We start from the raw sequence: 15,957 nt of genomic DNA on the forward strand, positions 1-15,957 counted from the left end.
ATGAAACATCTGCACTGTAAAATATTAAAGACAAAAACTGAAGAAAATATTTGCACCTTATAAGTCAATGCAATCTATATACAGCAATAGCCCTTAGACAAAGGCAAGCAACCCAACAGCAAAACAGGCAAAGCTCACCAGCAAACAACTGAACAAAAAACCCCTAAATGGCCAATAAGCACTAAAAAATAAACACACTCCATCTCGTAAGTCATCAAAACAACTTGAATTAAAAGAATATTTCTGATGTTACCTATAAACCCAGCCAAGATTTTCTAATTCACAGTGTTAGTGATGAGCACTTTAACATACTGACGGACAGAAGCGTAAGTTGATTTCAAATAAACAAAAGACTGGGAAGACATTTAGTTTTACTTAAAGTAGTTTTTCTTAATTTTAACTTTTTATTTTGAAAACTTCATAATTTCTTGACATGACCGCATATTTTTAGAAAACTATTGAAATAAATAAGGATATATGCAAAATTTAGCTAAAGAATTTCAGCTCAGCATTGTTTACATGGACAAAAACTAGAAATCCCTAAAATGTCAAATAAGGAGAAACTGATTAAACAAATCAGAGTATATCCATATACAACTCTTAAAATCATGCTATGCTGGCTGGGTGCAGTGGCTCACACCTGTAATCCCAGCATTTTGGGAGGCTGAGGCGGGTGGATCACTTGAGGTCAGGAGTTCAAGACCAGTCTGGCCAACATGGTGAAACCATGTCTCAACTAAAAATACAAAAATTAGCTGGGGATGGTGGCGGGCGCCTATAATCCCAGCTACTTGGGACGCTGCAGCAGGAGAAATGCTTGAACCCGCGAGGTGGAGGAGGTTGCAGTGAGCCAAGATTGCGCCACTGCACTCCAGCCTGAGCGACAGAGTGAAACCCTGTCTCAAAAAAAAAAAAACAACAAAAATCATGCTATACCAAATATTGACATGGAGAGATGTCCATGACATACTATTTTATGAAAAAAATACCCAAACTGTATATATATATGATATATATGTGAAGATATGCATATGTTAAATGTTTTATATATGTTATATACGTGAAGACATGTGTATGTGAAGAAGTCTATAATAATATAAATCAAAATGTTAACAAATGGATCTATTTGGGTGGTGAGATACAGGCACCATGAAAGCAGGATATTTGTTTGTTTCCAGCTGTATCTCTAACACAGAACAATGTCCGACATAAAGGAAAAGTAAAATAAAATTTGTTATTGTTATTTTTGCTTATCTATATTTTCTCACTGATATTCAATGAAAACATTATTTGCATGATACGTTTTAAATGTTGTCTTCTAAAAGAATAATTCAATAGCAAAACAAAATGTTTTACACATAGAAATAGAAGGAATACCACCTACTTCAAGGATTATAAGCCTTAAGGAATAATTTATGTAAATATGCTCTGTAAATTCTACAGCACTGTATAAATGTAGAAAATTAATTATTTTGTTAAGATCATTTATTCTGAAGTTAAAGCAGTTTCATGTGTGCTTTAACTGGCAGCCATCCTCCCAGCAATTTCATTTCCAATAATTTGTCCTTTAAAAACAATTAGAGATCTGTGCAGTGTTACTTATAGAAGCAAAAAGCTGCAACAATGGAGAACTGGTTGAGAAAGTTGAGGCATATCCATAAAATGGAATATCATCTCACCATTAAAATGTATCTTGCAGAAATGTATTTACTGATATACACACTGACTGATATAACCACTCTAAAAAATCATGTATATGTAATCTAGGTAAAATAATCCCAATTATAGCTTATTATAACACTATTATGTCAAATCCTCAAAATAATATTATAGTTTTTTTGATAATTCTTATCTTTTTAAATTTGTTAATTCAGCTATTCAGTTTGTCACTTGTTTCTCAAGACTTGATCAGTTAAACCATCCACAACATTTTATCTTTCAGTTGCAAAATTCAAAACATTTCATGGATTTTTCCATCCTTTGAAGGCATATGTGCTTTAAAGCCACAGTACGGTTTCGAATGAAGCATGTGTATATATTACAAAATAGGTATGTAATTTACTTTAACATTTTAATATTAGTGGTTTCTTATACGTATCTCTTTATGCACTAGTCACTTCTTCATAATTCAGAAGCTGAATTTCATTTTCTCCCCTTAAAACAAATGTAAAAACTGCTTTCTAAAGCTTTATTTTTTCTACTTTCACAGAGATCACAGAAATAGAGTACAAAGAATACTGAGAACTAAATGAATAACTGCTAAAGAAAATATTAATAAATTCAAAATATAAATAAAATTTGAATCTTTTTATAAATATGAACAGAAGGAAAGTTTTCTTCCCATAGAATTCTATTAGAAGTGAAGAACTTTTATACAGACCAACCACATATATGTACTTTTAATTTGAACACTAGCTCTCTAAAAAAAGTATAGTAAACTCTTCCTTTTTGCTAAGGACTATTTCTTTATTTATATGCTGCTCAAAAAACTCTGTTGAACCCTTATTGCCTAGTGCTCTTTGTTCTGCTTACACTATTTAAAAACACTAATAAAAATGGTTTTGCATTCCTTTATTTTAAATGTATAAGATTGCCTAACGCTGGAACTAAAATATCTCTAACATTACTGGGAAATATTATAATTTGGGAAGCTGACTGATACCATAATGATAACACTAGGATTCTACTATACTGGGAATCGTTGAGATTTTTAAAGTGTTGTGATGCTTTCAAACGAAATCACAGCCTGAGACAAATGGAAGGAAGCAATATGAGGGGTACAAAAAGATGGAGAAATTCACTTGTACCACAAGCACTGATGAAGAACTCACATCACTCAGGACACTGCAGAGGCCTGTGTGGGATGAGTGACACATGGAGGAACATGACACGGAGTTCCAACGGAAGATCAGGAGTGCTGTGTAAGGGGGATGCGGAGCAGGGCTGGAAAACCAGCCTAAGGAGGAAAGAGGCAGACACTGCACTTTTTCAGGACCAGAAAGAATCCCAACATGCATTCTGTGGCTTTCCTCCGTATTTTTAAAATTTACAGAATCCAACTCGCTCCCTATAGCAAAAATACTTCTACAGACTAAAAATCAAGCAGTCACCTAAACACATCCTTTTAAAATTTCCAAAACCTTGGCTTATGTTCAATTTCTGCCTAAATGTAAATCATTCAATTTTTATTCCTCCAAATACTTTCTTGCTACAACTGAGAGGTTTTTTTCATGATAAATTCTTGAGCTACCTATTTTTGAAAAGAAAAGGGGTGGGGTGAGAGGGGAGGAGGAGCAGCTCCAACTCAAACAACTCTTATTTTTTATAATATTTAGGAGCTTCTGAACCATTTGATGCGTTTTAGTTATTTTTTTCTCTGAATGTCCATATTTTATTTTAAACATTTTCTTTGAATCTACATAATTTAAATCCTTCAGATAATTAGTATCTCAAGGATAAATGTGGCTTTTCAATTTAAGAAAAGGAGGCTGAAAACTAGAATGTGCTCCTGGCTTTACCTCGGGTCGCAGATGTATATATAACCAAATAGAGGTAATAACTTCTAAAAATAAAAAATAGACCCAAATGGACAAATAAATCAATTTGGCTTACATTGCTTTTTATTCGCATTTTCATTAAAAATATGTTCATGGTGGGATCATGTTTATTCTCTTTACCAGAAAACATGGGAAGGTAGCAAAAGGAAGAAACTACTTGGAAGAGATGGTGTCCTGCTTTATAGAAGGGGATGATCTTTTTGGTAAAGTGCTAGCACTATTTGAACCTCACTATAAGATTGTTCTGACATCCCAAATAACAACGACAACAAAAAAACTTATTTGGAATAGATTGATCTTTCTCCAGATAGCTGACAATATATTGTAGAACCATAATGACTAAAGGCATTATCACATTAAATTCACATATTTTGCAGACTAGCAACTTATATGTCCACTCAGCCAAGCTGTTTTCCTGCTGGTAACTTGAATTCCTGCTTTAAAACTGTGCCAACTCCTCTTGGGTGTTCTGGTAATGAAAACGATTTTCCTTAAGTTTTAGCCAAAATTTTTCACTATAGTATCTTATGAAAAAGCCACAACGTTAAGGCAGACCACAATGACCAGATGGGAAAAAAAAAAACTATTTGGGAGAATTATTTTGATGTTTAAAATAATGTTTTAAATATATTTTGATCTTCAAAATATAAAATATTTTGATATTAAAAATAATATGCTAATTTGGGGGTATAACCTTATTCCATATACCAAGTTAACTGAGCACTAAATTACTGATTTTTAAAAAATAGCTGAATATGCCTATTTAAAATATATTCTGTTCTTTATAGCAGTGGTTTAAAATGCAAAGAAATCAAACCAAGAAAGAATAGTGCATAATGTCAAGCTCAGGGAAATGTATCTGAAATGGATAAACAAAGATACCACTAAGAGCAGAAAGTTATGACAGCTCAAAAACATGTTTTAACCCAAGGAATCCTAGTCATTTGAAGCATCTACTCTACTGCTCTCTCACCTGAACGTACCTGAAAACCATTCATCTCAAAAGAAAAGACAAATTGGTTATGAAACCCACAGGCTCCTATAGGATACACAGTGTTACAAATGCTTCTCCATCAATATATATGAGTGTGGAAGGTATTTAAAAATATGACAATATAGCCATCTAGGAAAAAGTGACAATACCATAATTTAGGTGAAAGTGAGAAACTGACCTGATTGATGGAGTTGGCAGCACAGGATGCGAGGCCTGTCCCAACAGAAGTAAGCAGGAAACAGGGCCAGTCAAAAGGGCCCGGAGCCAATGCAAATCCAGCTGCAGTGGTACTTACAACTAGAGCTGCGATACAGAAACAGAGCAGACACACTGTCACCAACAAGAGTCCCAACTGTAAAGGCCAAAATGACAAAAAACAAGCCATCTTTCATATCAACTAATTGATTATATTAATAACACAAAGTACAGGATGATCTTTGGCTTAAAAAAGATCCACATTTTTCTGATTATAAAAACTACATGTACTAATTATATAAAAATGTTAATTTTCTTTTAATTCCATACTCAAGAGAAAAAAAATAAGGTCAGTTTTCCAGATTCAATCATTCACTTATTCATTCAACAGACATTTACTGAATACCGAATTTGTAATCAGTATGCACTGTCAGGGATAAAGATGTATATGGTCTTATTCTTGCTCTTGGGTAATTTGAAAGGGAGATGGCAGATATACCTTAATAACTGTAACACAAGATAGCAAATAACAAGGATCCCAATTCTGTGACAAACTCCAGACAAGCCTAGGGGTGGTCTTGCCTATAAGAGATGATGGTCTCAGGGGTCAGAGAATGCGTAGTGGGAGATGATAATCCTACAAGCCACCAACAGGAACTAAGGGAAGAGGCGAGGTGCAGAAGCAAAGCCAGACATTTCAAGCATCCACCAAGGCTGCTCCTTTTCGGTAGGCCCTGGCGCTTCTTTCCTGGGGTTTACAGAAGCTGACAGGGCCAGAAAGTGTCCAAGAGTGGTGCTGATATGGAGCTGTAGAAATCTGCTGGAAAAAGGATCACCATTGGTGGACAAATCTAGGAAAGCTTCAAGAAGATGACATTTAAGTTGGATTTTCTGGAGGGGATGAAGAGAAAGGAAGAGAATGGTGGGGTGAGCAACATTACAGGTACATGGATAATTCCAAGAACAGGCACAAGGGAAGGGAAGACCAATGTCAAGAATCTAAAGTATGCCATCTTTAGATGGCATCTACCTAGATTCTCCAACCAAAAACCTAGGAAGCATATTTGATTATCTCCTTTGTCACTCGCTATATCCCATTCATTACAAAGTAGTGTCTGTTCTATCTCTACAGTATGTTTCAAACACATCACACCGCCAGCATTTAGTCCAACAGTTCTTAACCAGGGGTAGTTTTGCCCCCAGGGGACATTTAGCATTGTCTGGAAACATTTTTGATTGGAGGGGAGGGTGCTACTTGTCTTCTAGTGGATACAGGCTGAGGGTGCTTCTTAACATCCTAGGGTGCATAGGATACCCCCCAATAACCAATAATTTTCTAGCCTAAAATGCCAGTAGTGCTGAGCTTGAGAAACCCTAACCTAGTCCAAGCAATTACCATAAGAGCTTTACCCCCTAACTGGTCTCCTTGTTTCCATCAAACTTCTCTTCAGAGTGATGTTTTTAAAATAAAAACAGATCAAATCACATCACTGCTTTGAACATTGAAAATTCTTTGATGCTATACCTGATATAAAATGTAAACTCTTTCTCTGCCAGTAAGTGCATCTCACACCTCTCTTTAGCTCATTCACTATTATCCATTCATGAGACTTCTTCTATCCTTTGAGCATTCCAAGCTCTTTCTTGTCCCTGGGGTCTTGTACTTTTGTTTCATCTGCCTCTGTCCATGGCTGGCTCCTTCTCATCCTTCAGATCCCATCTTAAATGCTACTTGTTAAGGAGAACCTTTCTGATCACCTCATCTAATGTAAGTCTTCCCAGTTACTCCCTCACTCACATCCTCCTTTTATTTCCTTCACGACACTTACTACACTCTGACTCCTCACTGGAATGTAAGCTCCCTGAAGGTAGGACCCCTGTCTGTGTAGTTCACTGCTATATTTGGGGGGCTATCACTATGCTAGGCATAGAGCAGTATTTACTGGAAAAACAGGTGGAAAGGTGGCAAATGTCAGATTGCAGAATAGCAAGCTGAAGGAGTTTGTAGTTTGATTGGTTGGCAGTGGAGAGTCACTGAAAGTCTAATGCAAGAAGGCAATCTGTAAGTGGAAGTATCTGTGCACTATGACTTAAGAGAGGCAGAGAGTTTTATTGAGAAACATTTTAAGAGGCCATACCATTAATTCATTGTGAACAAGGGTTGTAAAAAGGGGATATTTTGATTAGAGAATTGTTAGGACCTGGTAACTGGCAGAGGTAGGAAGATAAAACAACAAAAAAGAATGAATGGAAAAGTGCACTTTACCATTTACCATGCACTTGGGTGACATGGAAAGGAATGATAACATTAATAGAAGTAACGACATTAGGGAAAGAGGTGATGAAGCTAGCTAGCCTTAGGAACACGTGCTGTTTTGAGAAACTGTGGGACATCCAGGTAGAAATATAAAGAACACAGATGAAATATGAAACTAAAGCTCAGGAGGGAGACTTGAGAGACTGAAGAGGCATGAAGCTCTGGAGTCGCCTAGAGGCCATGGCTGAGCCTGAGGGAATGGATGAGATCAAGGGGCAGCATGCACAACAACGCAGAGCAGTATGTGAAAAAGTCAGACCTTTACAGATGGAGGGAAGGAAAAGAATGAAAGACACAAAGAATATTTGGAGACATGCATCAAGACAATAAGGTGGCATGGGTGTCCAGTAACCATGAGAGGGGCTACAGCAAGCAGGACAGGAAGGCACCACTATTGGCATCAGGAGGTACGTGCTGGAGAAACTGGTAGTTCCTCCTAATAATCATGAATTGGCTGGTATGTTCTTCAATCTAGTCTTATCAGCAACTTCCAATAATCCTTTATAGTTGTACCATATGAACAAGCCCCTTCCCTAATATCTAGATGGGTCACGGATTTCTTGATATTGCTAAATCAAATAAATACTTTGGCTGGGTTCGATGGTAGTTTGTAAGGTGCCTTAAGTATAACTATTTCAACTCAAAGTACCTAGAGCACAAGTATTTTGGCAAGGGGTCCTTCCTTTACCTCAGTTGTTCCCAAATACGGTGTGCATCTGAATCTCCTGGGGGAAGATTTACCTCCAGAAAATGAGAGACATGCACAGATGTAAGTAGAGAGCAAGGTTCAGGAATGAGGGTGCAGGTTTGGATAAAGATTACAGGAAGATGAGCAGATTAGGAGCTGAAGGCTAACGAGAGGCTAATCAGAAGTCATGAAGACACACACATTCAGAAGAAAGGTAGCATGGCTGAGGTGGGGAGTCTAGGCCAGAAAGCATGTGTTGTCCCCTCTCACATCTCCTCTGTTTAGGGGTACAGCCTGTTCCGGCCTATATATCCTACTACAAGTCATAACACAACAAGTGCACACAAGGTACCTAACAGCAGCAAAGAATCACATGGAGCAGAGGGCAGCAATCAAAGGCAGAATACTCAATTTCAAAGTAAACATTCTGGAAAAAGTTTTAGCTATCTAATTCTGTTAACAACTTATGCCCAAAGGAAAATGCCATGGTGATTACAGACTCTGAAAACAGTAGTCGCAGGTACATTTTACCCTCGTGCCAACGGGGAACGAACAGTCTCTCCTGTCACAGGCCATTTAGTTTTACCTGCACACATTTAATGACCATCAAGAAAGGCACTGTTTTTAAAGCAAACAACAAAGCTCCATTTAGAATACTCAAACAGCACCCATCTTTGAGGAAGCTTTTTCGTTCTTTATAGATATCACACCATAAATTGCAAAACCTCCTGGACAGGCCAATGTTAAAGAACAAGAGTCATCTTGTTTTGCAAGACTCAAGAGCTCTGCAGATGGGTTAGGCGACTCTTCACATATTGCACAGTGCATCAGTGACAACCAGGACTAGAAGCAAAATCCTTAACATCCAGGCTGCCTCTCATTTGTATCAGAATTCTACCACGCAGAAGAAAGGCTGATGGTATCAATGGGAGAATTTGAGGGAAAAAGAGACTGCAGAGGCTTCTCTCTTAAAATCAAACTAAGTAAACTGCTTCTCTCCATAGAGTAAATCAGCCAAAATAATTTGACTATATTTTAAGGCCTTGAACACAAAAGTAGAGTTGTTTACTACTCATAAACAACTGTAATAGTTAAAAGAAAATCTACTATAACATTCTCAATATATAGTTAGTAAAATCTAGAGCCACAAAAATAGAAGACTTCTGTATCCATGGGTTCCACACATCTGTGGATTCAATCAACCTTGGATCAAAAATATTCAGAAAGAAAATAGTTACATCTGCAATGAGCATGTACAGACTTTTTTTTTCCTGTCATTATTCTGTAAACAATACAGTATGGCAATTATTTATACAGCATTTACATTGCATTAGGTATCATAAGTAAACTAGAGATGGGATACTAGAGCCAATCTTCCAGGGATACTCCAAGGGACGATGTATTATACTTTAGATATCTCTAAATATCCAGATCAACATTTTGTATTGTGCTTAACAAATTTTTAAGTCAATTACCATCGTAATGGACAAGAAAGCCCCATAATTATTGAACTGTCGACAATAGAAATGTTCTAAAAAGAAAGTTCATTTTATTTAAAATTGAAAAGGGTATGTAGTTACACGAAAGGAAAACTGTTAATCAGAGGAGGAAGTATCTTGTTATTCTTTTTATTCACCCCAGAGCTTGATGGGGTGATAAAGCATAGAGAAAGTACATCAAATGTTTGACTGAATCTACTGATAAATTGAGAAGAGACAAAAAGTGATTTATAAAAAGCTAACAAAGGGAAAAGAACAGTGTTTTATAGTAAGACATAACAATGATGAAATTTACAAAATGGAAATACTATCTAATTTTAAAATGTACAAATTGTAAATGGTAATACATGCAAAAATAATAACTATTACTAAAGAGAAGGAAATTTGAATTTTGTAACATATTTCTAAAAAAAACCCAAAAGCTAACAAAGAATGTATTTATACTTATTTCATCAAAGCAATTAATTTGAAAAAGAAAGGCAGGGAGGACTGATAAATTGTACAAGTAAAATTGACCAAAGCGATTTTCTCACACAACACTGCCATAACTGTAATTAAACTTTTCATTGATTTCCTGGGGTTCATTACATGGAATCATTTTGTAACACCAAAATCTCATTAAAAGTGAATGCAATATATTCCCTCATTAATAACACCTGAAATTGTATTTTATTTGGTAATCTCATATTCTGCCCTTTCACAAATAAACATAAAATCAATGTTGTCAATGAAGCATGACCCATCTAATATGGGCCCAGAGGCACTGCACTGCAGGCCCAGGAATGACTCTGGGAGCCCATGGGAGAGTAATATTCCCAAACCAACAGAGCTTGACTCATCCCCACTCCTGGGTGGAAGGCCAGGTAGAGAACCTCAAGCTTCTCCATGAAAAGAGATCCAGTAGCAGCCCTCACTAAAGATGGTCCTGCCTACTAGTTCCAATCTGTTGTCCAGGATTCATTTGCTCCAGATGCTCTCTTATCTGCCTCTGCCTTCTCCAGGAATAAGTTCCTACTATGTTTCCCAAAATTTAAAAAACAAAACAAAACAAAAACACATTTTTTTTGCCAGATGCCATGGCGCATGCTGGTAATCTCAACACTTTGGGAGGCTGAGGTAGGAGGATCCGTTGAAGTCAGGAGTTCAAGACCAGCCTAGACGACAATGTGAGACCCTGTTCTACAAAAACTAAATTAGCCCAGCTCAGTGGCATGTGCCTTTAGTCATAGCTACTTGAGAGACTGAGGTGGGAGGATGACTTGAGCCTGGGAGTTCAAGGCTGCAGTGAGATATGATGGTGCCACTGCACTCCAGCCTGGGCAACAGAGCAAGCCCAGCTCAAAAAAAAGAAAAAAAAAACCATACATTTTAAAATTTTGAAACAATCACAATGCGATATGCCCTGGGCTATGGTCTGAAAGTTGGTCCCCTCAGAAATTCATGCTGAAACTTAATCCCCAATGTGGCAGTACTGAGAAGTTGGGCCTATAAGAGGTGATTGGGTCATGGGGGCCCAGCCCTCATGAATGGATTAATGTATTAATGGGTTAATAGACTATCATAGGAGTGGGACTGGTGGCTTTATAAGAAGAGGAAGAGAGACCTGGGCTAGCACACTCAACCCTCTCACCATGCCATGCCTTGTACTGCCTGGGACTCTACAGAGTCCTCACTGTCAAGAAGACCCTCACCAGAGGCGGCCCTGGACCTTGGACTTAGCCTCCATAACTGTAAGAAATAAATGCCTTTTCTTTATAAATTACCTAGTTCCATAAGCAACAGAAAACAGACTAAAACATCCTTGACTGGGCAGGAAGAAAGCAAACCTCCACAATGAGAACTGCTTATGAGGGCCATGTACTTACAAGGGCAAAGCAAGCACTACAGGCTGCTTCCAGGAGCTAAGAGCAGGCCACGCTGGCAGCTAGAAGGAGAACAGGGACTTCAGTCCTAGAGTTGCAAAGAAATGAATTCTGCCAACAACCAGTGAGCCTAGAAGAAGACCCTAAGCCCCAGACGAGAACAGTCTCAACCAACACCTTGAATTCAGCTCAGTTAGACCTTGAGCAGGGTGTCCAGCCACATCATGCCTGGACTTCTACCTGTTGAAACAGTGAAACGATAACTTTGTGTTGCTTTAAGCTGCTAAATTTGTGGTAACGTGCTTCACTGCAATAGAAAAGTAATATGTACTGTAATGAGGGTAACATTTAAAAAGGACTAGTCTACCAGCAACACAGAGGACTGATTGGAGTGGAGGAAAATTTACTCAGAGAACCACTTAAAGGTTACTGCAGGGCGCTAGGTGGGAGGCAATGAGGGCCTGGGTAGGATGGCAACAGTGCAAACAGAGTTCGCTGTAAGTATTTTGAAGGTGGTGACAAAGGGCTTCATTACTTTTAAGCAGTTACGACAAAGGAACTAAACATAATTCAGTACTTCAAATAATCAAATCCAAAAAGGTCAAAGACGATTTAGGGTCAACTAGTCTAATTTCTCTCCTAATGTAAATCCCTTCTCCAACATCTCAGTGTATAGTCTCTCCAAATCTGGTGACAGGAAATCATTTCTCCTTGGGAAACCCCTTCTGCTACAGAAGAGCTCTAGCTGTTCGACAGTTCCTTCTCCAATGAAGTCAGAATCAACTTCCGTGAAATACTTACTTAAGATGCAATTTCTGTGTTCTGGAGCAGCAGTGAATTAACTTTTTTTTTCTTAGCACAACCCTTCAATCATGCAAATCCAACTATTCCTACAGTTTCTGTCCCTCCAAGCTAAATGTCGCTAGTAACCAACCATACTTGACTTCCAGGCTCCTGTCCACGCCGAGGGCACCTTCTACAGACACAACAGTTTCTGACTATATCAAATGCACTGGGCACAGTGTCTGGTAAATAATAAGGGCTTAATAAGCAGTGCTCTTGGAAATTATTTAAATGTGGTTCATAAAATTATAGGTGAAATATTTCTCTGGCCACGACACTTGGATTTTACATTTCAAAGCAGTGCCTAAAAGAATTTAGAGAAACAACAAAACACTTCACACCACACTCTGTATGCTTCTGTACTATAATCTAAGTTATCTCTCTGTCTCCTCCAGGGGAGTAAACAGATAGCAACCCTTTAATAAATGTAGACTAAAAATAATAATGATAAAAACAAAACTTACATTTGCAAAGCACTTCAGTGTGCCAAAATGCTTTTACATTTATTAAAATATCAAAAATACTGCATTTCAAAGAAAGGTGTGGATCCTGCAGACACATGGTAAGAAAACAGGAGAACTTTCACTTATGTTTAATTTTTTAACTCTTTCTTTTTAAACCCACATTTTGCATATCTTAAAATGAATATATCAGTGTAAGAATACATGAATTTTATTTAGATGTAACTATCCATTTATATATATTTATATATAATAGCATAAATATTATAAATATACATAAATACACTTAAAGTTCTTTTTACTGATAAAGTATAGGACTAATAAACTGGAGAAACTGGCTCTAAAATGAAAAGCAAAGCAAGCAATTGTAGGTACTAATGTCTGATTTTCTATATGGACAATCATGTGCAAATTACTGGTAGTAAAATCTACCAGGGTCTAATCAAGAGAATCACACGGTTTATGTCTAATATTTGGCTCTCTCCTTTTTTCAGAGGCAGGGTTTTGCTCTGTCACCTAGGCTGCAGTGCAGTGGCACAATCAGAGCTCACAGCAGCCTTCAACTCCTGGCCTCAAGTGATTCCTCCACCTCTGACTCTGCTTCCCAAAGCACTGGGATTACAGGCATGGGCCACCATGTTCAGCCAGAATATTCTTTAGTAAGTACTACAAAGACTCATTTTCAGAAAAAGAAAATTCCACTAACTGAAGGAATGAAGCACGTACAAACACACAATCACCTAGCTGATCACAAAAATCACAAACCAGGCAAGACTGGCTTCAACACCGTATCTCTGGCATAGGATCCATGATAACGCTTCTTCCTCTACAGATTTTAAGGGGGAATTGGAAGGAGTCACAGAGGGAGCCCCATACCGGGGGTGGGCAGAAGCAGCCCTGCCATGCATGCTGTTACTTCTGCAACAGAGGGGGCTTTATCTGTCACCCATAAATGGAGGCTTTTACAGGACTTGCAGTACAAATTTAGCCAGGCCCCTAGTTCCAACCTCACAGTATACTTCGCAGGGCAGCAGAGAACCACTTGAAATGTTTTGCCTTTTCCAATATGCAAGAGGTTTTCTTGAAGAAGCAACTTTATCAAGAATTTTTTTTTTTTTAATCCTTACTACTTTGGGAATATTGGTCTCTGATAATAAGCATAATGACTGTACTCAATTTTCTAAAATCATCAACTAAAAATAACTGTAAATATTACGTTAAAAAATGGGTCAGGTACATCTTCCTTTTCTTATTTCTCTGTCTCTTAATGACCCACTATTTTTTAGCACTGGCCACAAAAGAACTAAGAGAAAAAACAAAAGTCCAAAAAATCAAGTTGGATAACTATCAATTCTGATAAAAGATTTGGTAGCAAGATTAAAGCCACTGCTATATGAAACTCTGAGATTCTCTATAGATTTCAAATTACCCTTGTAATCTATTATATCTCATTATCCTTGATAGCAGATACTATGCAACATTGTAATCCAAGTCCCATAAACTTGAGACGTAATCTCTTTAAAGCTGTTTAATGTGGAAAGCTGACCAAGAGTAGGCAGTTAATGAATTTGTATGTGGTTTTGTTTATGTGTGCGTCCAAGCAATGGAATTAAGCTTTTGTTAGGAGATCTCAAAGTTCAAAATTGTATAACTTAATTCAGAGGAAGCAGTTAAGCTTTTGTTAGTAGATCTCAAAGGTCAAAATTGTATAATTTAATTCAGAGGAAGAAGTTACGTCTTTTTTGATTTTTAAATGAGAGTGTACTTTTTACTAAATAGCTGTACTTAATGATTTTCATCTCTTTTTTATTAGCATCTTAAGCTTCGAATAGTGGAATTTCTAACTTAAGTGAGTTTTTTGGGTTTCACAGCTTGGTAGCATTCTGTGAACCACACAATATAGTTGTCTTCTCAACAGACATATCAAAGAAGGTGGTAATTCTCATGCTTATTGTTAAGTTCAGATGAAAAGTCAATTGATATGAGACATGGTATTTTTTTCTCAGCCACGTTAAAAGATATCAATCAGGGGCCTAACTGATTACAAACTATAACCACTTCTGGTTAAATGATAAGACTTTCAATACAGGTTTTTAACACCACAGCCACAAAGGTAAGAATTTATTAGGGCTTCCTGTTTTCCTTTCTTATTTTTCATACAATTAATGATGAAAGTTAGACTGAAAGTCCTAGAACCAAATTAAATCTCATACCTTCAAATTTACTAAGCAATACTGATACCAAAATGAAGCATTTAAGTATGGTCACCAAGGCTGTTCACCAGGAAGCATTTGGTTTACATTTACAGTTAGCATTCAGAAAAAGGAAAATGAAGTATCTATCAGGCTTGACAAATATATAAATAAAAGCGGTTTATATTAAGCTAATTTTGCAACACTGAGTGAGATCCTAAGCTTGTTCTTTCAATTACAGCTTTTCCTTGAACCAAAGAGCTTTTCTACCTTATCTCATCCTGTTTTTAGTTTGTCCTTCTCAATAAAGAAACTTAATTTACTTCATATACTCAATAACCAACAATTTATAACCTTTTTAATTAACTTAAAAAAACTTCCATAAAACTGGTGCCTATAAACTGATGAATAAAACGGAAACTTTTAAGAAGCAGAAACATGTAGTTTCAAAACTGAGTTTGGCAAAAAGAAATTGTTAGTTGGACAGTGTTCACAAAAATAAAGCTTTATCTCAGTTTCATATCAAAATTACAACTGTGATTATCCAGAGAGCAGATATTGTACAAGATAAACATTTAAAATAAAGAATTAAGTCTCCATTTCAAGTATCGTTCCGATTTTGACGGTATTTAGTGTTTAGCTACCTGTGCTTATTTTGCAGAACACATATAACAAATCAGTAAAATGCCAAAATGCTTTTACATTTATTTAAATCTTGAAAATACTGCAGAAGAATCAACTTCCTTAGAATACCTACTTAGGATGCAATTTCTGTGCAATTACTCACTTGTGATTTACATCTGGACCTAACTGCATACATATATATTAATGTATCATTGTTTTCTTTTCCTTTGGGAATTTTCATTTATTCCTATTGATTAGGCAAGAATGTTGGTTATGTCATTCTAAGCATTCAAAAGAGCTTTCTAGCAAGAATCTTTTAGCAATACTTTTGAGATGATCAACAACTAAAATAATTCCCTTATTGGTGTTGCTGTTCCTTTAAGCAAAACTGAAAATCAATAGTTTGTCAAACCTAATAGCAATTCACTGATAACAGGACAAAGCAAAGTCTTTGCAGATCCCTCTGAGCTTCCACTGGTACAGTTTTCACGAATTTGATGAACTTTTAAGAGAAACACAGTGGAGCCATCTCCAATCCTCCACAATTATCCTGAATACAAAATCGCATAACAGACTAAAAACTTCAAGACACAATGACAGCAGTTGAAAGAGACACTGAAAAGCAGACCAAGTAACTATAAATGCACAGCTGCCTAACAGTTTAGACACAATGCTTTTCAGTCATCACTAACCACTAAACTACTACAGTACAGTAAAATAATTAT

The 15,957-nt window shown here is 36.8% G+C and overlaps 1 protein-coding gene across 2 annotated transcripts in view; it reads right to left on the minus strand.

The window, feature by feature from the left end:
- Positions 1-15,957, minus strand: part of COX10 (cytochrome c oxidase assembly factor heme A:farnesyltransferase COX10) — a 141,791-nt gene that overhangs the window by 104,255 nt on the left and 21,579 nt on the right. For both annotated transcript variants that reach the window (XM_055256195.2, XM_055256196.2), the window contains exon 4: positions 4,730-4,854. In XM_055256195.2, coding sequence (XP_055112170.1) covers positions 4,730-4,854 — 125 coding nt within the window. The remainder of the gene's footprint in view (positions 1-4,729; positions 4,855-15,957) is intronic.

Source organism: Symphalangus syndactylus, chromosome 20 (assembly GCF_028878055.3).
Source record: "Symphalangus syndactylus isolate Jambi chromosome 20, NHGRI_mSymSyn1-v2.1_pri, whole genome shotgun sequence".
Classification (NCBI taxonomy): Eukaryota; Metazoa; Chordata; class Mammalia; order Primates; family Hylobatidae; genus Symphalangus; species Symphalangus syndactylus.